The 23592-nt window shown below is 40.7% G+C and overlaps 1 protein-coding gene across 1 annotated transcript in view; it reads left to right on the top strand.

Annotated features, from left to right (window-relative positions):
• Nucleotides 1-23592, top strand: part of NKAIN2 (sodium/potassium transporting ATPase interacting 2) — a 794408-nt gene that overhangs the window by 287689 nt on the left and 483127 nt on the right. Inside the window, exon 2 of the mRNA XM_083176781.1 lies at nt 8982-9119. Coding sequence (XP_083032907.1) covers nt 8982-9119 — 138 coding nt within the window. The remainder of the gene's footprint in view (nt 1-8981; nt 9120-23592) is intronic.

Below are 23592 nucleotides of genomic sequence, written 5' to 3'. Positions count from 1 at the left end.
TGCAATTGTCTTCAGCCGATGACATCACAGGTCCCATGGCATTCGTTCCCAGCATGACACAGGCGATTTCTATTTTTGATGTATGACAAGTGAGAGACAACTAACAGAAGAAATAAATGGTTAGCCTGTAATGGCCAGCATGTTTTGTAGGTTGTTCATAAATATACCATTGTTTTATTCTGTGAATAGGTCAACTTTATTTAGGCCTATAAACTATAAATTACCATATATATTGCGGCGGTGAATTAACAGTAATTGTGTAGATTATACTTTTGGAATAGAAAAAAAATACACAATTATTTTCTCCACATTACTGAATGTTACCATTGTGTTAGGTTATATCACATCCAGCAATACATTCATTAACCTCAGGGCTTTCATGTTTACTGCTCTGAACAATTATCAATGTGCATTGACAGTTCTAATTGCCATTTCTCTTGAGTTATGATATCCTGAAGAATATAGTTCATATTTTTTGTACAGCATTTTAGTAAATTATTGTTATTTAACTGTAATTGGAACATCTATGTGATATCACACTGTGAGAAATGGGCTCCCTCCAAGGTATTATCGTCTTCCTGTGTGCAGAAGCATACACTGTTCCTGTCTACATTACAGTCCTCTTTTCAATCAAAAACTATAAACATTACAATGAATAATGCAATATTTCGTACTTGTTTTTGTTACCATGCAAGCAGACAAAATGCATTTCATTTGCTCTGTATGAAAACATCTAGAATAATACCTCTATTTTATCACTATGAGACACTTAACTGCACAGTTCAAAATTGCCAACCCTCTTTTCCACTAGACAATATCTGTATATGCTTAAAACAAGGACACCATCTGCTGCATTCATGCAATATCATTGGATGCTGTAGTATTTGCCATTTAAAAAAAAAAATCAGTAATGAAAGAAATCTCTTCCCAGTCTAAATAACATCCAAGTTTTAGACTCTATTTATCCAAAGACCTCATGGTCCATGTTTTTCTACTGTATCTTCCGTAACAATAACCCTCACCTTTTTTTATTCAGCTTTTGCTGAGAGGGGGCTAAAAAAATATTGTATTCAATTACATCCAAAGCTGATCAGACTGGGGCTGGAGCACATCATCATCTGTTCGGTATGAGTCACCAATGGTCGTGATCCCGAAGGTCAGTATACTGACATCTGAATCCCAGCCACTGGTAGGCAGGGGGACGCAGTGCAAAAAAGCCCCTTGCAGGCTCACAGTGCGCACCACGTTGCAGGCTCTGTGGCTCTCTTTACTCGCCACAGGTTCTATTCTCCCTCTTTGGCGGTCATGGGTGCTCACAGGGGATAATAACCCCTGCTGGTCGGGATCGTGACTGTTGGGTAGTTGAATAATCGAGATTTCAGCATCAGTATCCTGACTGTCGGCAAGTCATCCAGCAACCCAACATGATAGCTGTACCCAATGATGAAAGTCTCCTGGTCTTATAATGTGACCAGTGCAGCCTGAGATAAACTGTTGGTAGTTGCCATGAAAGCCACATGTTCTTGAGCTTTAACAAGCCCAGGATATAAGCATTGTGCTGAATAATCATTGCAAGGTGGTAAGTTTTTAAAATGAATTGTTCTTTTTAAAATTAGTAAAAATATGTGCAGAATAGATTTCATCATAGGCATATATGCAGTCATGTGGACACAACCTTACTGTACATAACTGGCACAAACTGCCTCTAATAGTGTAGGGGGCTACTAATGCAGGTAGTGTGTCCAAAATATAAAAAATACTTACAGGTACAATTGACCAGTACCTGGGCTCTAGTTGATGAATCAGTGAAAGCAGGAGGGACAAAACCATGCAACCCAAGCCAATCCCCCCTCCCCCCCACACACACACACCCAAGGCACTTAGAATAGGGCCCTGCCCACACTCCACTACTTGTTAAAAATACCCCTACCTAATATGCTGCCCTCTTACAGTTATAGCACCACACAGTTCAAGTGCAGGAGTGTGCTCAAGGGTAGTGTAAATGTCCTTTTGTATATCAAATTTAAATCAAAGGTGTATATTAAACTAATGGTTTATTAGTGCATGGGTACTACTTATATTTATAGTACCATATAGTTTAGAGACAATTACATTTTTGGAGACATATAAGTTTTCTTGTAGTGGAACAAAGACAGTTTAAACAAACTTACAATAAAAATAGAAAAAATATATTTTCTGTATAATGGGACAGGACTCAGGAGGGCTCCCTGTGTGTCTCTCCAGTCCCAAATGTTCTCATCAGATAACAGGTTACACATAGCATGTCATCTATGTGGGTGAGGGAAGATATTTTGGGATGTCTGGCTAACCTACAGACCTCTCCCCCTCCTGTAGTGAGGAAGCACTGTATTATCCCACTCACATCCGGCAGTCAGGTTCTTACCTTTGCTGCTGCACAAAAGGAAGAGCCAATGAGGTAAATGTGCTGCATCAGGTGGGCCCCTTGACAGAAGGGAGCCCTGGGTACTGTGTCTCCTGTCCTCTCCTTAATTCAGCTATGCACACAAAAATGTTATCGAACACAATAGGAATGTATAGGGCCACAGAGAGTTATGCCAGGCCCCGGTAAAATTGTGGGAAGTGGCCTAATTTTGGGAGGCGTAGCCACCTCCCGTAATTAGGCCACATCCCCAAAATGATTACGGGGAGAGTGAAAAAAAACATTCTAAAGTCGAAGGGAAGTATTATTATCCCCCATCCTTTCAGCAGCAGAACACACCTACAGCATGTGCTGTGCTGACAGCAGGCTCAGCATGACCTCTCACGCTGTCAGTGAGACGGTCATGCTGAGCCTGTAGTCAGCACACCGCATGCTGTCCGTATGTGCTGCTGCTGCCACCCGGGAGGGATGGAGGGGGTTGGATCAGGTCCCCTGCCGGGCCCCTCCAGAAAGCCCGGGCCCAGGTAAATAGTACCTGCCCCCCCATCTCAGTGGCCCTGGAAATGTACACACCAAACCGTAGAAGATGCACCCCAAAAAACTTTGCCACATACTTGTCTATGGTGATGCTCAGTGGCCCTGCATCTATTAGGCAAATGCAGGTCACACACACACACACACACGTGTCTGGCCAACATACAATATATACAGTTTTCTTATATACAGCAGCCCAGAATAATTCGTATTTTTGAGGCTAACTCCTTCAATAAAGCTATAACCATGGTACATTTGTTGATGATTGCATAATAGTCTTTTTATTGCATGAACCGTAATTTCTTAATTCTTCACTAGGCAATACAGCATAGCCCTATATAACAGGAAAATAATTACTGGGACATAATGTATTGCGAAGTATACCAAGCAATTTTCTATTTTCTTCTTTTGTCCAAATTGGATTGAGTAACTGTATATTTATTATTTATTTATTTACAGTTTCTTATATTGCGATTTTACAATAGTAGACAATAATAAAAAAAAACTGGGTAACAACAGACAGACTTAGGGGTTAGAGGACCCTGCTGCAAGCTTACAATCTATAGGGATATAGGAGGGAAACACAAGGACGGCCACCAGTAATAGCATAGCTTGTAGGTCCAGAAGGGAAGCTACTGTATATAATACATAAGTGCCTCAGAGGGTTATGTGTGTAGAACTTAAATATTATAGCCTTGCCTGAAGAGGTGAGTTTTCAGGGAACACTTGAACGTTTGGAGGCTAGCGGAGAGTCTTATTGTGGGTGGAAGGGCATTCTATAGGATGGGAGCAGCCCGATGAAAGTCCTGTAATAGTGAATGGCAGCTAGTGATCCGCTCAGATGAGAGACGCAAATCTTGTGCAGAGCGGAGTGGTCGAGATGGGAGATATTTTGTGATAAGTAGAGAGAGATATATGCTGGTGCAGTATGGTTAATAGCTTTATAAGCAAGGATAAATGTTTTATATTGAATACGGTAAGATACAGGCAACCAATGGAGGGACTGGTCAAACTATTAATTTTTTATATATGTAGAATTAGTCTACAGTATGTACTAAGCCAGGGGGAAAAAAGGGGTGAGGGCAGGTTGATTTAGCCTGGTTATGGATTGGCCTTTCTCGGATGAAATCAAAGACCCCTGGCAGCTTAGACCATATTATAGTTGCCCCATGAAGACAAATTGGGCAAAGATATAGTACCAGCCAATTAGCTCCTAATTGTCAAATAACTGTGTTTGAAAAATGACAGATTGAATCTGGTAGGTTAGTACCTTATTGCTCCATCTCTAAAGCTTAGTAAATAGGGCCTAATTGAGAGATGTGTGCCTGCATCGCTAGTGCCGCATCCAGCCTGCATATACATTTACCTCCTCTGAGCAGTGAATGTTCCTAAGCATTGCATATTGGGGTCTAGATTCTCTAAGCTTCAAAAGTGATGCACTGGAGAGTGATAAACCACCAGCCAATCAGCTCCTACCTGTCATGTCACAGACTGTGTTTGAAAAATGTCAGACAGGAGCTGATTGGCTGGCTGTTTATCACTCTCCATTTTATCACTTTTGAAGCTTAGAGAAGCTGGCCCTCGATGCCAATGTGTACTTCAATTGTAATTGAGTTGTGATGACTCCAGTAGGCATCTCTTCATTTGGATTAACAGGGATTTTTTTCTTTTGCATAAATGCACAGAAACAACTACTGTATAGCTTGTTATTATTGTGAGCCAGTAATACACATTGAATTATACGCCCTGTCTAGTAGTAACAGTAGATTTTATTCATATATTAGATAATGTACTCCCTACAGTACCATAAATAATGTGAATGGTAAAAGTCAGAGATTTTGTGACCATATAAAACATTTATACAGGTGAAACGAATTCTCAGTAATCACAACAATCAAGAATAAATCATTTCAATTTACACAAAGAGGAGACTGTAAACATGTCGCTAATCGCTTTCTTTCTTGTAAATATACAGTATCTCAAGCTGTTTCTAGCAGAGCAATGACAAGGGAGTGAAGAATGTATCAGGCTAGTACAGGGCCAGTGCAAGGCACCGGAGCACCCCAGGCGAGTGGAGGGGGGGGGTACCTGCGGCGCTGTGTGATCTGGCGGCGGGGTCCCTGCAGTGATGCGCGCTATCCGGCAGCCAGGCGCTGATGGGTTTGAAAACTCGCCGCACGCTGATTGGCTGAATCTCAGCCAATCAGCATGCGGAATGTTTTCAAACCAAGCAGCGCTTCCCGCGCCGCCGCCTGGCTGCCGGATAGCGCGCATCACTGCAGGGACCCCGCCCCCAGATCACACAGTGCCGCAGGTACCTGGCACGGACACCCCTGCAGCCTCCATGCGAGAGGCGAGGGGCGAAGTGCCGCCCTCCAGTGGCTGGCGTCCTAGGCAAATGCCTAGATTTGCCTAGTGGTGGGGCCGGCCCTGGGCTAGTAAATTATTTCAGATTAGTAAATATCTTATACGTATAGGGGGAAATTTACTAAGAATACGAATGCAAAAAGTTGCATTCGTATTCTTAATATGAATGAATACGACTGCATACATCGTATGCCAAGTCGTGTTCCGGAGGGGGATTTACAAAGCAGTCAAATACGACTGCTTTGTAACCCTCCGATGTCGTATTAATTCGTATTAACGGCCGTATATACAGCAGCTAATACGAATTCCTACAGGCAGTCAGATCCATGCAGGCTGCAAGGTGTAAAAATAAATTTGTAAAATAAATAAATAAATAAATAAAAAACAGCCCCATTTTATTTATTTTTTTTTCTATTTTTTTTTACACTGCAGCCTGCACGGATCTGACTGATCCGTGCAGGCTTAAAGCTAATACGACAGGAAAATAAGGTGTATTTTCCTGTCGTATTTTCTGCCTGTTTTACACCAATTAGTTAGTAAATCAGGAACCACCATTCTTTTGAATGGTGATTCCTGTCGAATTCTATCGATGGTGTAGACCATGGGTCCTCAAACTGTGGCCCTCCAGATGTTGTGAAACTACAAATCCCAGCATGCCCTGCCACAGTTTTGCTATAAGGGAGTGTTAAACTGTGGCAAGGCATGCTGGGATTTGTAGTTTCACAACATCTGGAGGGCCGCAGTTTAAGGACCCATGGTGTAGACATTCGTATTTGTAAATACAAATATGAATGTCCCATCATTAAGAATACGAAAATATGTTTTTTTGGCATAGTAAATGCCAAAAATACCTATACACCAAAAAAATGACTTATAATACTTATACTGTATAAAGGAAACACCATCATAAAAGCTCCCCAAATTGATTGTATATGTTCCTGTAAAGGAGTGCTCTGTTTATCAATTACCTTTCATAGGCTTATTCCTTGGTTCAGTGCAACTACACACAGTAACATAACCAGCTTTGAAATGATGTTGAACAAACATGGAAAAATAGCTTTCCAAGGGGTTTCCCATTTCACACCTTAGCCCCCCTGCCCCCCCCCCCCCCCCCCCCCCGCTCCCATATGTATCTCCCATTTTGTACTTTGTATCAACCTATTTTGTGGTCATCCCCTCATCTCTTTGATTTGTATTAGGTTGTTCAAATTCCGTACACACACACGCAAAACTTGATGTCCCGCATTGTATCCTTCCAACTTCCCTTGTCTGTAATTCCTCTGTACACTTACATTTTTTTTGTCTTGCGACCCCATCTGCAATTACAGTATTCTCAACACCAAGTTTCACACCACCTACAGACATATACACAAGATGACATCTTTTGAATGCAGTGAACCTCCATTTATGTCTGCCTCCATAATATCAAAGCGCCCTCCAGTCACTGTATCTGCAGTGGAGTACCAACAGTGTTGTATTACAAAACATCTACAATGTTACTAGGAATTCTTGATATGGCACTTCGACAGGACCATGATGGTGCAGGGGCGGTATTAAAAAGAATATTAAAACTGAAAAATAAATTAAAACTTTGAAATGACATGGTGACTTTTTTTTTCATTCTGATACACAGGTTAAAAAGTTACACAAAAAGTCATGTGTTCAGGGGTTGGGCCGGTACAGAGTATACAGAGTGGCACAGAGCACTTCTCTAGTACTTATCAGACTTACCCCAAAGCACATTATCCCCCCTCTGCCCACAGCATTGTGTTCACGATGGTCTTAATGAGTGCCTTATAACATTCAATGACACTGTACTGGATGTTATATTATACGTGACAAACTGATCATTTTGAGACATGTTGGAAAATGCCCCAAAAAGCTACAGGCAACAAACATAGTTATCTAAATGGCAGTTAATTACTAAATACATTTACTGTGTTTAAAATAGAAAACCTGTTTTGAAATAAACATGTCATTGCCACTTATGCATGTAAGAAACTTAAATATATATGTACAATATACAGTAGTTTATATGCTCTGTATACAGAAAAAAAATATTGTATATACAGTTATTGTGGAGTAATAACCAGTATGCTAATTCTTTATCATATAATAAAAGACAATTCACAGCTTGGACAACAGAGAAAAAGAGCATCACAGCAGTGACTACCTGCATCTGGCTGTGACAGTTTGCACCCGCGAGTACACAATGTAATATCTATGGGCCACAGGTGCAGATATATACACACGTGCATGCTACTAACAGCAAACTAATCAAGGGTGCGGTTAGCTCAGCCACGATGAGCCTGACTACTTCTATTTATGTATATTACATTAGGGGTTTTTAACAAGAGTTATTGCACTCATTTGTTTACAGTATACATATCCTTCTCAATCATAGTCCTTGTGGGAGGCATTGATGGAACCACTTGAATGAATAAATTAGTGAGGACAGAAGTACTGCTTTGGACCTGGTTGTGTTCTAAAGTGAGGATGGGATTGCAAACATGCAGCATTAGAGCTGTGTACACACGGGGGCGATAGGGGCTGAAATCGCTGGGAATATGGTCGCTGGCGACCATATTGCCAGTGATGGGAGTGTGCCCCCGTGATAAATCGCCGGGTGTGTGCTCCCGTTTTCTGCCCCATTGTAATCGCTGGTCGCAGGAGCTTGCTCCTGCGACCAGCTGATTACCTCTGCGGCACCGCCCGGCAGAGGTTCCCTTTCATCAGCGACCATCTCTGGTCGCTGATGAAAAGGAGAAACTGAGCAATATATCGCCCCCGTGTGTACACAGCTTTACAGTAGTTTTACATACTTGCAATCCGACAGGTTAATAGGAGGCCCATGTGTACTAATGGGAGAAGAGGATATTAAAATACATCAGTATGAGAAACACACATTGGCATACAATGTTAGAACCAAAATTACAGTAGGAGCACATATCATCTATCTTAGGCCATGGTTCAGGATGGCTAGCCATGATTATCCTATTGTTCTCAGCTGCAATACAATGCATAGAACAATAGAGTAGGGGATTAGCAGAGCAATCCAATTACTCACTTAGGGGGTTATTTTGGTTCACTCCTTCTGGCAAGTTCCTTCTTAGATGGACAAAACCATGTGCACTGCAGGGGGGCAGATGTAACATGTGCAGAGAGAATTTGATTTGGCTGAGTTATTTTGTTTCTATGCAGGGTAAATACTGGCTGCTTTATTTTTACACCGCAATATAGATCTCACTTTGAAGTAAAACCCCACCCAAATCTAATTCTCTCTGCACAAGTAACATCTGCCCCACCTGCATTGCATATGGTTTTGTCCATCTAAGAAGGAAATTGCCAGAAGGAGTGAACCAAAATCACCCCCTTAATCCTATTATGGAAATAGATGGCAGTAGCTCCCACTGTAGAATTGTGTCTTCTAAAATACAAGAACTACAAGTCCCAGCATGATAGCACCTCAAGCACCTCATGTAAATCAGGTGTGAATTCTAAGAACCCCCCCCATCTTCTAAAATATTACAATTTACATTCTAGTAGTTCCAGAAATATTACTATTACCCTGGTCAAAAACAACAACAACAACAACAACAACTGTATAATAAGGAAATGTTATAAGACTGTAACTTGACTTTTTTACTTGTAATAATAATATTTATCTCTTATTTTGTAGGCCTGTATACTGGAAAGACAAATATTTGACTTCCTTGGCTACCAGTGGGCACCTATCTTGGCAAATTTTATACATATCATTATCGTTATACTTGGATTATTTGGAACCATCCAGTGTAGAACACGTTATATAACAGGAGTAAGTATATCTAACACTGTGCTGTACATTTGCATTTCATGCTGGACTACAGTATATCCAGGATACTGTGCCACCAGTTACTTATTTGTAAAGTATTAAAATTGTATGCAACAATATATCCAGTGGTGCAGAGGAGGGGGAAGGGGGGCTGGTACACATCAACCAGGCTTGATGGAGATGCCCAGCTCATCCATTAACTTTCAGTTCTTTGTTACATCCCCAGCCTGGGCTGCATTGGCTGCAATGAGATAGCAGCCGCCAAGCAGCAGCAGCCTCCTCCTCTGTGCAGCAGCAGGATGGGAGGTGGCTTGCAATTGCACTGGTTACTCCGCTTCCTTAACTGCTTCTGGTCAGGGTTCACAACAGCACCCCCCCCCCCCCGTACAGCATGCCATAAATACCATTTTTATTATATTTTTGGGAAGGAGGCATGGTCATGCCCCTCTATTATTACCTGGGCCGGGACTTATTGTATACAGCCCTGTATAGATCACACATATATTAACCACAATACAGAAAAATAAGACTGTTATAAAGATTTTTTTAACCAGTTGCCTATCAGCTCTAAAATATGTGTGTCCTCTACAGAAACTGTATATTCTGGCAAATACTGTTACTAAACACTTGGGGCGGGATGTTCTAACATCCGCAGCCCTGTTTCTAACATATGCGATCATTAACGCAAGGGACAGCTCTTGCGATAATAGCGGTGTCCCTTGCGATGTGGCGCCGGTGCTGGACTTCCAGGTCTGAGACCCGGGAGTCCATCTGTGCATGTGCAGAGCACGGCGACGGCTGCAGGGCATGCTGGGAGGGATATGTGACGGATCCCTCACACAGCGCTGCGGTAAGAAGCCCATAGGCTTCTACAGGGAATCATCAGCATTTGCTGGCGATTCCCTCCGCTGCGGAGGGGGGACAGAGCATGCAGAAATGCGGTAAAAACCCGATAACGGGGTTTTACCGCATTTCTGCTTTAGATAATCTCCCCCCTTGAAGTGTTGTACTTCCAGGATAAAAGAGTTTCAGGATTACTCAGATGTACAGTAGGATGCAGTATTTTGTGATAAACCGGATGCAGAGTTTTGAGGTTACCTGGGATGCAGTGAAGCAGGGTATCAGGATTAACCAGATCCACAGTGATTGAGATTACACAAATGCAGTAACACTGGAGAAGGATAAACAAGAATAACTGATAGCAAGAACACAAGTGTAGATTGGAAGAGTACTCTGAGAAAGTAGAAGTACACTGGAGCTCGATTTGGGACTACAATGTTCTAACCAAGATTGCTGGGCAGAGCAAGTATGATTGATGCCAAACGAGTGCAGTTCTTTAGGGTGTCCCAGCTTCACTCATAGGGGGAAATATAATAGGATGAGAGAATCAGAAAGTGGGAGATTTGGTAATAAATATCCAGTTTTTGTGAAGCATCAATCATTTACACTGAAAAACCTGTTTGATTTTGAAGTGTAAATGATTGCCGCTTTAATAAAAATAGAGATTACTTACCAAATCTCTCATCCTATTACATTTCACCCTTAGGCTGCATAACACAGCCTGCACTACAAACTGAAAAGAGCTGTACCACTAGTTTATCAGTGGCATTGCAACCTGTATAGATTGTGACATTGTGATTAAAAATAATACTTACTTAAAACCTAAACCACATTTGCATTAAAACAGTGTTATTGCGGATGATGTTGGCATGAACTCTCACGAAACAAAATGCTCAATTTGAGAATGTACTGTAGTTGTGAGACCTGAGTTCTCTATACCAAGCTTTTACTATCTACTGCTGTAACTGCAGCTCCCTAAGAGATCTGTAAAAAATAATTGCTATGTTTTGCTTTTATTTTTAGTAAATGTAATATAGATTTATGACTCTACAGTAAATGGTTTAATTAGGTTGCTGCTGAACAATATGTAGAATTAGTGATGAGGAAGGTTGCAGTGACATTGCTTCTTTATTCACAAAATGTCAGTTTACAACTTAGTTAATATGACAATCTTCTTATGTGATTAATTGAAAGTATTGTAAATTGAAAAAGGAAAAATTGAATTCCTAGAAATCATATTTTTGCAATTGTTCTTTCAAATGTGCTACTTTAAACGAACCTCCTAATTGATTATAGAGGACACTGCTTTGTCCTCATGCAGAAGTTGGGCCTTTGTTTTTCTTTGATGAGTTTAAAGTACACTAATTAAATGAATGTATTCTAGTAGCATATTCTAAAAAAAAAAATTTGAAGCTCCTAGTTGCCTGTTTTCATGAATTGGCTGCTTTTAAAAAGAATTGGACTACTGTATTAATATTCTATCATGTTATGGCTAAAAGCCCAAAGACACATCAAAAGTAAAACAATGACAGGTCCTTAGAAGACAAAAAGGGCACTGTCACACTAAATACTAAGAAATGATTCTACAAGGACAGAGTACACATGCCTGCTATTGATTTGCATTGTATGAAATATATATTTTTTACATGCCCCCTATTTTTTTTGCATTTTATAACAGTATATGATATATTTAAACAAAATTTTTGAGTTTGGTTGACTCATGGAGAGAGAGAAATCCAGACATTGTACAGTTGTACAGTTCTCTTGTTTCTCCGCCTCCTTCCAGGCCTTTTCAAGAATTGACCTAATGTTGTTATCCACCAGATTGATGCCCAGTGTAGTGAAAACAGAATATAAAAATAGAGGAATATCGGATCACTCCCCAGTTCTGTTGGAGTTGGCGGAGCATAGGGGCAGAGAGAACTCTTTTTGGAAGTTTGACGCAAGGTGGTTAGGGAAATTAAAGGATAACGAAAAAAGAAAGGAGGAATGGTTGGAATACTGGGAGATAAACAGGGGCACAGCGCAGGCTGGGATGGTCTGGGATAGCTTTAAAGCATTCATGAGGGGTGGCTTAAAAAAAGACATCAGTGAGCTTAAAAGGGCTAGTAGAGCTAGGACCTTGGAGCTAGAGGAGAATTGCCAAGAGCGGGAAAAACATTATATAGCAACGGAAGATGATATATCGAAGGTAGAATGGTTAGAAGCACAGGAGAGATGGCTTAACTCTATAAAGGAGGAGAACTCTAGTTTAATGCTCCATAGCTCCCAGATTAACTATGCGACTTCAGACAGAACTGGAAGATTCCTGGCGAATTTAGCCCAAGTAGACAGCCCCCCAAGCACTATTATAAAAATCACTGACACGTCTGGCGGGGTGTTATATGAAAATATGGAAATAGTTAACTCCTTCAGGGATTACTTTAAGGGAATCTATGAGTCCAGAGTAAAACATAGTCAGAGTGAAACAAGGGAGTTACTGGGAAAGATAGATATACCAACCATACCACAAGCCGCAAGGGCTGAGCTTGAGGAACCTCTTAACCTGCAAGAACTAAAATCAGCAATCAGTTCCCTTCCAGCCGGTAAATCCCCCGGCATAGATGGCATCCCAGCCGAAATCTATAAACGATATACAGAAATATTGGCTCCTATACTAATGGAGACATTTAATGCAAGCTACAATGACGATAGGTTCCCCGTTTCAATGTCCGAAGCAAAGATAATCGTTTTGCTGAAGGCAGAAAAAGACCCGTTACTTCTGGAGTCATATAGACCAATTTCTCTTATAGTTACAGAAGCAAAAATCATTGCCAAGGTCCTAGCTGCAAGATTGAATAAACATATTTGCAAAATAGTCCACACCGACCAAACCGGCTTCATGCCAGGTAAATCAACATCAATTAACCTGCGTAAATTGTATACTCACTTGCAAATGTCACATACAGAGGATCCCCTGCCGGTGGTAATGTCACTCGATGCGGTCAAAGCGTTTGACGCTATCGAGTGGCAGTACCTATGGGAGGTAATGCGGGTAATGGGGATTGGCCCAAAATTTATAAAATGGGTGCAGATGCTTTATACAGCTCCAAGTGCCAGAATGGCCATAAATGGGCATGTGTCAAATTCATTTGGTCAAAAGAAAAAAGTTTGGTACCGTGTTAGCCAGTTGATAAGAAAAGTTTTATTGTTCCTCAGTGAGAAAAACAAAATAGCAATCTAGCAAATATGATACCTTTTAATGGCTAACAAAAATAAATGTTGTTAAAATGCAAGCTTTCGAGTCTCGAAAGCTTGCATTTTAACAACATTTATTTTTGTTAGCCATTAAAAGGTATCATATTTGCTAGATTGCTATTTTGTTTTTCTCACTGAGGAACAATAAAACTTTTCAAATTCATTTGCACTCAATAGAGGGACGAGACAGGGGTGCCCTCTGTCACCATCCCTGTTCGCACTGGCCATCGAGCCCTTGGCTTGTATCCTGCGAGGACATCCAGAAATAGTGGGATTTAGGACCGGTACTACAACAGACACAGTGGCACTATACGCTGATGATTTACTGTTATTTTTGTCCAATGGTGAGAAGGCAGGCCCAATAGTGATGGAGGAGATCAGGAGATTTGGGGACCATTCCGGGTTTAGAGTAAACTGGAACAAATCCAGCATCTTGTCGGTGAGACCGGGGGACTCCAGAACCCCACTAGTGGATACGCCACTTAAGTGGGTACAATCATTTAAGTATTTGGGGATATGGATATCCCGGGATCCCGCCGAGTTTAAGTCGCTGAATTTGGACCCATTAATATCATACTTAAACAAAAAAATTAAAACAGAAATTACCATTAACTAGCACAGGCAGAGTCAACATGATAAAAATGATTGTGCTCCCCAAGTTCTTGTACGTATTGCAACTGGACCCACAATATGTGCCAGACCCCTTCTTTAGAAAAATAAATAGTATACTTTCCACCTTTATTTGGAACAATGCACGCCCCAAGATTCGATTACAGACATTGATGAGAGGGAGGGACGAGGGGGGACTGGCGTTGCCTAATTTTAAACTATACTATATGGCAAGTCAGTTGACACTGCTTGCAGATTGGATGGGCCCTAACTCTAACTGTATGAATGAGGGGGTAGGGGCGGTGGTAGCACAGAGTGAGAGTGGGACCACCCCTTTGCATAAACTATTAAAAGGTCGACTGAAGAAGGGGGATGCACCAGTGGTGGCACAAGCAGTGAAAGTATGGAGAGAAACTAATAAACTGATGAAATTTACTGAAGTAGATCTAGAACATCCCTTAAACGACCCCCAGGGAATGAAAGAGTTAAGGTATCTTCAAATTTCCAGGGTATGGGAACAGTACGGGGTAACCATGTTGAGTCAGCTGTATGAGGGGGGAGTACTGAAACTATTTGGGCAACTACAGGAGGAGTTTGCAGTGCCTACAACGCACTTTTTTAGATACCTTCAACTGAGAAATGCATTGGAGTCCCAGTTTCTGGGAAATCCTCCAGAGTTTGGGACATCCCCAATAAAGAAATTGCTTAAATCAGCAAATAAATCAAAATTGACATCAAGAATATATAATCAATTAATACAGTTGGAGGGGGGAGAATTGGGTGTCCTGAGGGGAAAATGGGAGAACGATATAGGTCCAATAGAGAGCGATGAATGGGCCAGAGCATTGTCTTCAATAATTAAAACGACAAACTCAACTAGAGTACAACAAGTACAACTGCTTGTGATACATAGGGCATACCTAACGATGACAAGACTCAAGAAGTTTGGTGGAAGGGCCTCGGACATGTGCCCAAAGTGCCAAAGAGCGGAGGGCTCATTCTATCACCTGATTTGGGAGTGTCCAGTAGTGCAGGATTTCTGGGAGAAAGTAAAACAAGCTCTGGTTGATTTGGGGGTCAATAGAGAGAGATTGACGCCTAGATGCTGTCTACTGAGTATGATGGGGGAAGGAAACACAGGAAGAGAGGATCATCCCTTCATCAGTAATCTATGTGCCCTGGCCAAGGTTATGATTGCCAGGACTTGGCTGGCAGAAAAGGGCCCTGAGTTTGAAGGTTGGAAAAGGCTGGTGGAATACACAGTTACACACGAAAAATATGTACACATGCACAGGAACACGATAAATAAATTTAATAAAGTTTGGAGTAAATGGATAAACAATAATATAATGTGAAATGAAATAATATAACAATACAATAATTTAAATAGATAATTTGAGATCTGTGTAGATTATACAGCAACACATGAAAAGGCACATATATATACGCACAAAGTAAAGTAAAAAAAAAAAAAAAAAAAAAAAGGGGGGGGTATAATGTTGTTTGCGAATAAGCATATAGAGAAATTATAGTTAGACGCACAGGGTGAGTATAAATACCCAGCTAGATTTAGAAGCAGGGCACAACAGGTTGAATGTTCTAATATCAGGCCAAAGCCAGCAAAAAAGTACTAAAACCTATTTGAAGTGGGCGTAGGAGGAAAGGTAGACATCGGAATCCAGCTAGCTAAGCGAGGCCTTAATAAAAGAGATATGGGGGAGGCAGGGTACAGGGGTACATGGGGAGGAGACAGACTGCTGAGTGGGGCATGGGAACGAAAGAAGGGGAGGGCTGGGAGCGGGCAAGTTTGTGTATTGTTAGTAAGTGAGTTTGTCATATTAATGTTATATGTATATGTAATGTGGAATGTCTATGTACTGTTATTTTTTTAATGCATAAGAAATTGAATAAAAAGGAAATTTAAAAAAACAAAATATTTGTCACAAACTTCAGTTATTGTTTGGTTGTCACCTGTTTGTGACTTCTCCTGTCAGTTCAGCTCTGCTCCATGCTGCAGAGAAGTTCTGTGTGGTCTGAGCTTTGCTAATTGATCACAGCACCTGGGCGAATCCATGCTGCCAGGCAGTTCTGTTTAACCTGATTATTGCATATTGATGAAAGCACCTGAGTGAGAGACATGCTCAGTTCTCATTGATTGAGGCACCTGTGAGTATCCAGTTCCTTGTGCTTCCTATAAAAGGCAACCTCTGGCAGACAGACATTGCCAGAGTAAAGGGATCACAACCTGCTCCAGCGTCCCTTGTACTTTTACTGTGTTCCTGATCACCAGATACTGACTGCGGCTTGTTTCCTGACTATCCTTCGGCTGAATCCCTGTGTACCGTTAACCATGGGTTACCTGTGTATGACCTCAGCCTGCCTTCTGACCACTCTCCTTCCTGATCCTCGTGTACTGTACGCAGTGATTACCAGTGAATGACCTTGGCTTGCCTCCTGACTACTCTCCTGTCTGATCCTTGTGTACTGTGCCCCGTGACTACTAGTGTACGACCCGGCTAAAATAACTATGTGTAATCCTGAATCCATGCTACCTGTTTCCAAGGGGTTACCCATACCTCCCAACATGACCCATTCCAGGAGGGACACAATGCTCTGTTTCTAGACTTCCTCTTAACTTCACATGTGTTGAACAGATTGATTGATACAAAAGGTGCTAGAACACAGGTGATGCCAATCATAAATTAGGGCGTAAGTCCAGAAACAGAGCATTCTGTCCCTCCTGAAGAGGGTCATGTTGGGAGGTATGGTTACCAGTGCCACATGGGGAACCTGCTCAGGGGACCGCGACCGGCATGTCCATAGCAGCAAAGCCCAAATCCCAACTGGAGGGGTCACTGGTGAACACCTATGGCGTGGTAAAACTCTGCAGCCCTGTATCAGGTCTAGCCAATCCCCGGCCTGATGACCAGCGTAATGTACCTGAGATTGTGACAATATTTTCTTTACATACAGTAGAATACCAGTGTTTTATCCAATCTATCTCAGTACTTATAAAAGTCTTAGTGTATTTGCTACAAATCAGCATCTATGACCCATTGTATATGTATTGAAGATCATTTAGATTTTTCAGTACAAGCGAGCTTGTGATAGAGTTTAGGTTGAAGTGATGTAAAAGATTGCACAGCTGTTTGTTAGCTGGAGGCAGTGGCTTTGTGTTCTGGTTATATTTAGTATGGAGCTTTTTTATAGGTCTCCACGGAAATCTTTTTACATCTGGCATTTTCAGGAACACCTTGTACTAAAAGAGCACAAGACAGTTTTTCTTATATTCTCCTTGGTGTGTCATATTAGTCCTTTCTGCACTTAATTCCTGTGGTAAAAACATCTGATAATTTCTCTACAAGCTGGGGCTACTCTGTGTGCATTCCATGTTCCCTGCTAATAACAATGGAAGCTAACTGTATGAAGAGGTTACTCTAAAAAGGGATTACTTCCTTAATATATGTCATGCTGCAGGCTCCTGTTTGAAAGGTATTTATAGATGAAGTTCTACTGTGATGGTACATTTGAAGATGAAGGAAATAAAAGTAAAGAAATCCTATTAAGTGCACAGTTAAAAAAGAATGTGAAAACAGAGAAATAATAAATAAATATATTTTCCCGTGCTTCACATACTTCTAAGCATCAGCACGTCTCCGCATTGTTAGAGCCTCTGTTCATGAGGAGTTATAGATCTATCGGGTGTCACGGGGTCTATTATTTTGTCCCGCTTGTGCCTCTATTCTCATTTTTTTGTATAATCCCACATGGGAAGTGACGTCATAAAGCCATCTCCATATAAACGGGCCAGCTACTCCTGTTTAATCACCTGGAGTCTGGCCCCTGATCTGGCTGCTAAACTGAGCGAGTGAGGTATGTAAGAACTGTTTTTTTCCTCTCCAAAGAACTATGGCTTGTATCATGTTTTCATGTATGTTGTACATCTGACACTTGACTCTATGTGTCCTAAAAGTGGTGTATTTGTTCCTATTATTCCTATCAGATTCATTGGAATATAACTATTGTTGATCTGTTGCTCCCTGCTGTGAGCTTGTCACATTGATTGTGAGGTTAGTGTTTGATATACACAAATTACCAATGGGGATCCACATATAGGAGTTTGTTCTCTTTAAAGCATTTGTCCCTAATATTAATTCTGCCTAATGCTGCCTACTGATGGGTACAATACTCTATCTAGTGTTACTCATTGAGAAATGCCCATTCTGTACTATAGATATACTTTTTAAATTTAACTCCTGTATTTTTATTGAACTCATATCCACACCAATTTATTCTATATCACTCAGATTTTTCTGTCTGGTATATACCTATGGTTTACATTATTCATCATTATTTTAGGTCTATATGTACCACACCTAAGAGTAATCCTGAACTTCTTCAGGACATTACCCCATCTTTCATTCTTCATTTAGTATGGAAATTGGTATGTTAATATTCCATCTATTATTGTCAGTATTCCCTCTGTCCTATCTTGCTCCCTCCCTGACATATTGTACATGTTCAGTTCATGTTCTAGATGCTGACAGGCATAAGGATTGAGATCTGCTTAGGATCCACTCCCTCTCTCTCTAATGAAAGCTGTATCACACTTTGACTGAGAGACATTAAGTTACTTGTGGGTATGTACCTCTAAATAAACCCCCAATACTGACCATTTAGGTCTTTGCTATTTTGCAAAAATAATAAAAAATAATAACGCTTATTTCCACCACCCAGACGGTTACCCCTGAGGAAGTCGCGTTGGCGACGAAACGCGTTGGGTTTTGTGCTTGATTGACCGTTTTAGAATCCATGACTCCACACAGATGAATATATTGTTTTATTGTCATATTTTATTCATTTTATACATTAAATCTGTTGTATTGTGACCGAATTGTCACTTTTTGTTCTATCCGGTGGTGGATTTATTTCAAGAGGGCGCACTTTGTCCATTGTCTGCTATTCTTCTCCTATTTTCCCCCACTAACAGGGGGGACCCACATAGCTGCTGCCCATATATTTCCTATAGCGCATTGAAGGGGTATCCTCTCCATTTGTCCTATTTTTCTGTTAGCTACCCTGTGATTTGCTGCTTTTAAAGGCAACATGCCATTATTTAATGATCGATCAAAAAGAACGGCAAGAGCCAAAAATATGTTTTTGGAGGACGAGCAAGTGTTTATGTCAGAGGATGAAGACTATTTTAGTCATCTAAATAATGTAGAGAAACTCGCTACCAAAGAACTAAAAAGTTGGTACGATGTCACCACATTGGAGAAATATTTAGAAGTTAAACGTATACCGAGAGGTCTAAGGATTAATAAAATTCCCACATTTGGGATGGGGGATGAGAACTTCTTGACCTTATGGAATGGGACACTAGAAGAGTGCTCTACTAAATTGATGTCACTTCTTATAAATGAAAGGAAAAAAGAACTGTCCAGAATTGACACAGAGCTCAATAAGATTGAAAAAATAGTCGAGAAGTACTCAGACAGTGAGGAATTTAAAAGGGATCTAGGAGACCTCCAACATAAACTGGATAAAGTAGAAAGTGAGATAATCCAGAGGAAACAAAAGAAATTTATAAGAGATAGAAATGACTATGTTAATGGCCAAATCCACAACTGGTCTAACAACGGGAGAATGGAATCAGACAACCATAGAAATTTTGGTAATAGATACCAACACCAAGACAGACCCCCCAGAAAATATCAACGACAGTATGAAACAACAAGATACCAAGACCATCAAAGATGGCAACAACCCGTATACCCCCCTGAGAGGACCTTTCGCTCCCCGAGGAAACAATATCGAAACAACTATCCCCGGGATAGAAATAATTCATATCGTGATAGATTCCATCCTGAATATGAACAAAATTATGACCTGAAAAGGAGGCCACCATCTTATAGAGAAAGAGCGAGAAGATACAGAACTCCCTCTCCAGAAAGACCCTCTACTAACCTCCATTTTTTAGGCGAAAGGAAGAACTCCTACTTACAGAAGGAGGACATACTATACGATCGGCTAGATTCACCTCAAGGGATAAAACGAGGCTTCAATGGCGGAGAAGAGGATGTAGAGGCGGCAGAAAAAAGCCCAAAAAGAAAAGCCCCACACCTCCAAGGAAACCAGAAACAGGGGTTATTAACCTCTCTGAGACGGACCTTTCCCCAACCAAGATCGCATTACTGAATAAAGGATTGAAATTTGCTCCGGACAATCGAACGGACAAATTCAATCTATTTATAGATCTAAACAAGTATGTGAGAAATTTAACGCTTCAGAGACATTTCTTAAAAAACCCGACCATTGAGCCTAATGAGACGAGTAAACCTAGGGTATCTAATCCCTCCAAATTCTACCCTATTGAATCGAAGGGCAGTAATGTAGATATTTTTTACAGCCTGGTCAATGATGATTTTAAAAAAATGAAATCTGTTGACACCAAACACCGTGGCAATTTAAATATTCAAGAAAAAAAGGCGCTACAAACTTTAAAAAAAGACGACAACCTTGTTATAAGGAATGCAGACAAGGGAGGGGCTGTAGTAATTCAGTCGAAAGTGGCATATCTTCAGGAAGCAACTAAACTTCTATATGATGGAGTTACGTACATGGAATTACCGGATAATCCAACAGAGAAATTTCAGGAGGACCTATACAACTTATTAATGAATGCTAAAACCAAATCGCTAATTAACAGCAAAGAGTTCGAATATCTATACATAAAGCACCCTTTGGTCCCGATATTTTATCACATCCCGAAAATCCACAAGAATGTCAAAACTCCACCCGGACGTCCCATAGTGGCGGGGATCCAATCTTTAAGCAGCAATCTCTCCCATTTTGTGGACCTATTGCTTCAACCCTATGTGTTAAGGCACAAATCCCACCTTAAAGATTCTACTTCACTTTTGAACCAACTTGTTGATTTTCCATGGGAAGAAAACTATATCTGGCTAACAGTTGATGTACAGGCACTGTATTCCTCGATCCCACACAATAAGGGAATCGAGGCGGTTTCTATCATTATGTCCAAATACACTGATCATCCACAGGATGAAATAAATTTTGTACTGGACAGTATCAGATACATTCTTACCCACAATTATTTCGAGTTTGAGGGTAAATACCACTTGCAAACAAACGGTACGGCCATGGGGACTAAGTTTGCCCCCTCTTACGCGAACCTCCTGATGGGGGTATGGGAAGATCAGTTCATCTATGAATCAGAGTTCAAACATCACATTAAATTGTATCAAAGATACATTGATGATCTGATTTTCATTTGGTGTGGGGATTCTGCCAGCATTGAGAGGTTTATGATTCATTTACAACAGAATGACTTCAATCTAAAATTTACTCACCAGACCAACAATAGAAATATTGAGTTCTTGGATTTAGAACTTATTGGAAACGTTGGTGGGACTGTTGGTACCAAAACCTTCTTCAAGAAGGTCGATACCAATAGTTTCATACCTTACAGTAGCTGCCACCATCCTCGATGGAAAGACGATGTCCCATTTGCACAGTTCAATCGGATTAGACGGAATTGTAGCGAGTATGAGGACTATGACGTACAATCACGCATGCTTTCGAAACGCTTCCTGGAAAAGGGTTATGACCCATTAAAGACCGAGGCGGCACGTCAACGAGCGGGAATAAGAAGTAGGGAAGAAACCCTAGCTAAAAAGACCATTACCCAAGATTAAACAACGATGAAAATGAAGAGACCGTTTATCACCCAGTATTCCAAGGATGGTAATACGATCAAGAAGATACTCACCAAACACTGGGATATATTACTTAAAGACCAGATTTTGGGCCCACATCTTCCCCCCAAGCCAGACTTAGTCTTCAGAAGGGCTAACAATCTTAAAAGTATCATCGCCCCTAGTAAGCTGAAGATTCCATCATCTAAGGGAGTGAGTAGTAGCTTTTTGGAGAAGGTGAAGAGATGTAACCCATGTAACAAGTGCATTTGTTGCAAGTTCGTGGAAAAGAAAACCTTCAAATGTACTATTGAAGGGAGAGAGTACTCTGCTAATTCAGCCACAACTTGCAATTCGACCTATGTAATCTACAAAATTACCTGCAACTGTGGGAAGACGTATATTGGAAAGACCAAACGCCAACTCAAAATAAGGATCCAAGAGCATATCCGGAATATTAAAAATAAAATACTCACTCACAGTCTACCCAGACATTTTCTTGAGTGTCACAACTCAAGTGTCAATCCTCATAATTTTTCTTTTACTGTACTAGAGCAAATTCCCGAAAATCCTAGAGGTGGGGATAGGGACCTGACATTGTCCAAGAAAGAGACATTCTGGATTTACTCACTTAATTCTCTTCATCCGCATGGTCTGAATGAGAATGTAGATATAGTTTCTTTTTTGGGTTAATTTAGTTTATATTCTTATTTTAGGTGACTAAACCTACACAAATGTCCCGCATCTATAACACAGCACTTCTCTCTATTACTTATAAGTAATTGACCTTTAATATTTTTGTTTGTACTATGGCTTAATGTCACCACTAAATGTAACACTACACATGTTGCACCTTATTCCTGGCTACATGGGTCTTGTAGTACTTATTCACTATAAAAACCTCTTCTTAAACCTAAACGCTATCATTAATGCACTGTATTATAGTTTGGTGATTACACATCATTTTTGATTATATTAATGTTCACTATGTATTATAATAACTGATGTGAATGTATTTCTTGTTGCACCTATTAGAGGTCCCAATCCGTTTTCTCTATGTCTCTTTGATTACCGAGATTGATATAAACTTACTAGTTTTACATTACTGTACCCATCAAATGTTTTGAAATTAACAAGTGTTACATTATGTGAATATCACTGTATGTTTTTTCTATTTAACTGCATATTACGATTAATAACATCGATTTTAAAACCGATGTTCATGTTGACATATCTGTCACATACCATTATACCCATTTAAAACTATCACCCAATGACCAGTGTACGATCCTAATGTCACAATGGTGATATCTGCCATTTCGATTATGAATTGCGATATCAATAACATCGTTGTCGTATATGTTGTGAACCTTATCGATTATATTCAAAATTTACTATTACTTTTCTGTATTATGTCTCAGTGTAAAAAAATGTCCCAGTGTTAAAATGTACTTGTTGACGTGTAATTGGAGAGAAAAAACACCCAGTTCCCATTACCGTTACATTTGCTATTTATAATGCTACCAGAGTATATTCTTAAATATCCCACGAGTGACAACGGAGGTCACTGGTTAGAATATCCCCGTTCTGGATTCTGCGTTCGTCCATGTTGACAACGCCGTACTAGTAACGTGGGCTACCTTGGAGCGCAAGCCGGATATGCTTCACCGCCCAATTGGAACGCATATCCCGGCCTCTGCGTCCTGTTAAGGAGGACGCTAATGCCGGCTGGACTTCCGGGTTCTGCCGGGCGGAAGTTGTGTCACGGGGGCACCTTGGAACGCAGATTGGAACGCACGCGGTATTTTCCCGTGCTTCACATACTTCTAAGCATCAGCACGTCTCCGCATTGTTAGAGCCTCTGTTCATGAGGAGTTATAGATCTATCGGGTGTCACGGGGTCTATTATTTTGTCCCGCTTGTGCCTCTATTCTCATTTTTTTGTATAATCCCACATGGGAAGTGACGTCATAAAGCCATCTCCATATAAACGGGCCAGCTACTCCTGTTTAATCACCTGGAGTCTGGCCCCTGATCTGGCTGCTAAACTGAGCGAGTGAGGTATGTAAGAA

Source organism: Crinia signifera, chromosome 3 (assembly GCF_055691185.1).
Source record: "Crinia signifera chromosome 3, ASM5569118v1, whole genome shotgun sequence".
Lineage (NCBI taxonomy): Eukaryota > Metazoa > Chordata > Amphibia > Anura > Myobatrachidae > Crinia > Crinia signifera.
Note: the sequence above shows the minus strand (reverse complement) of the source record. Positions and strands in the feature narration are given on the sequence as shown.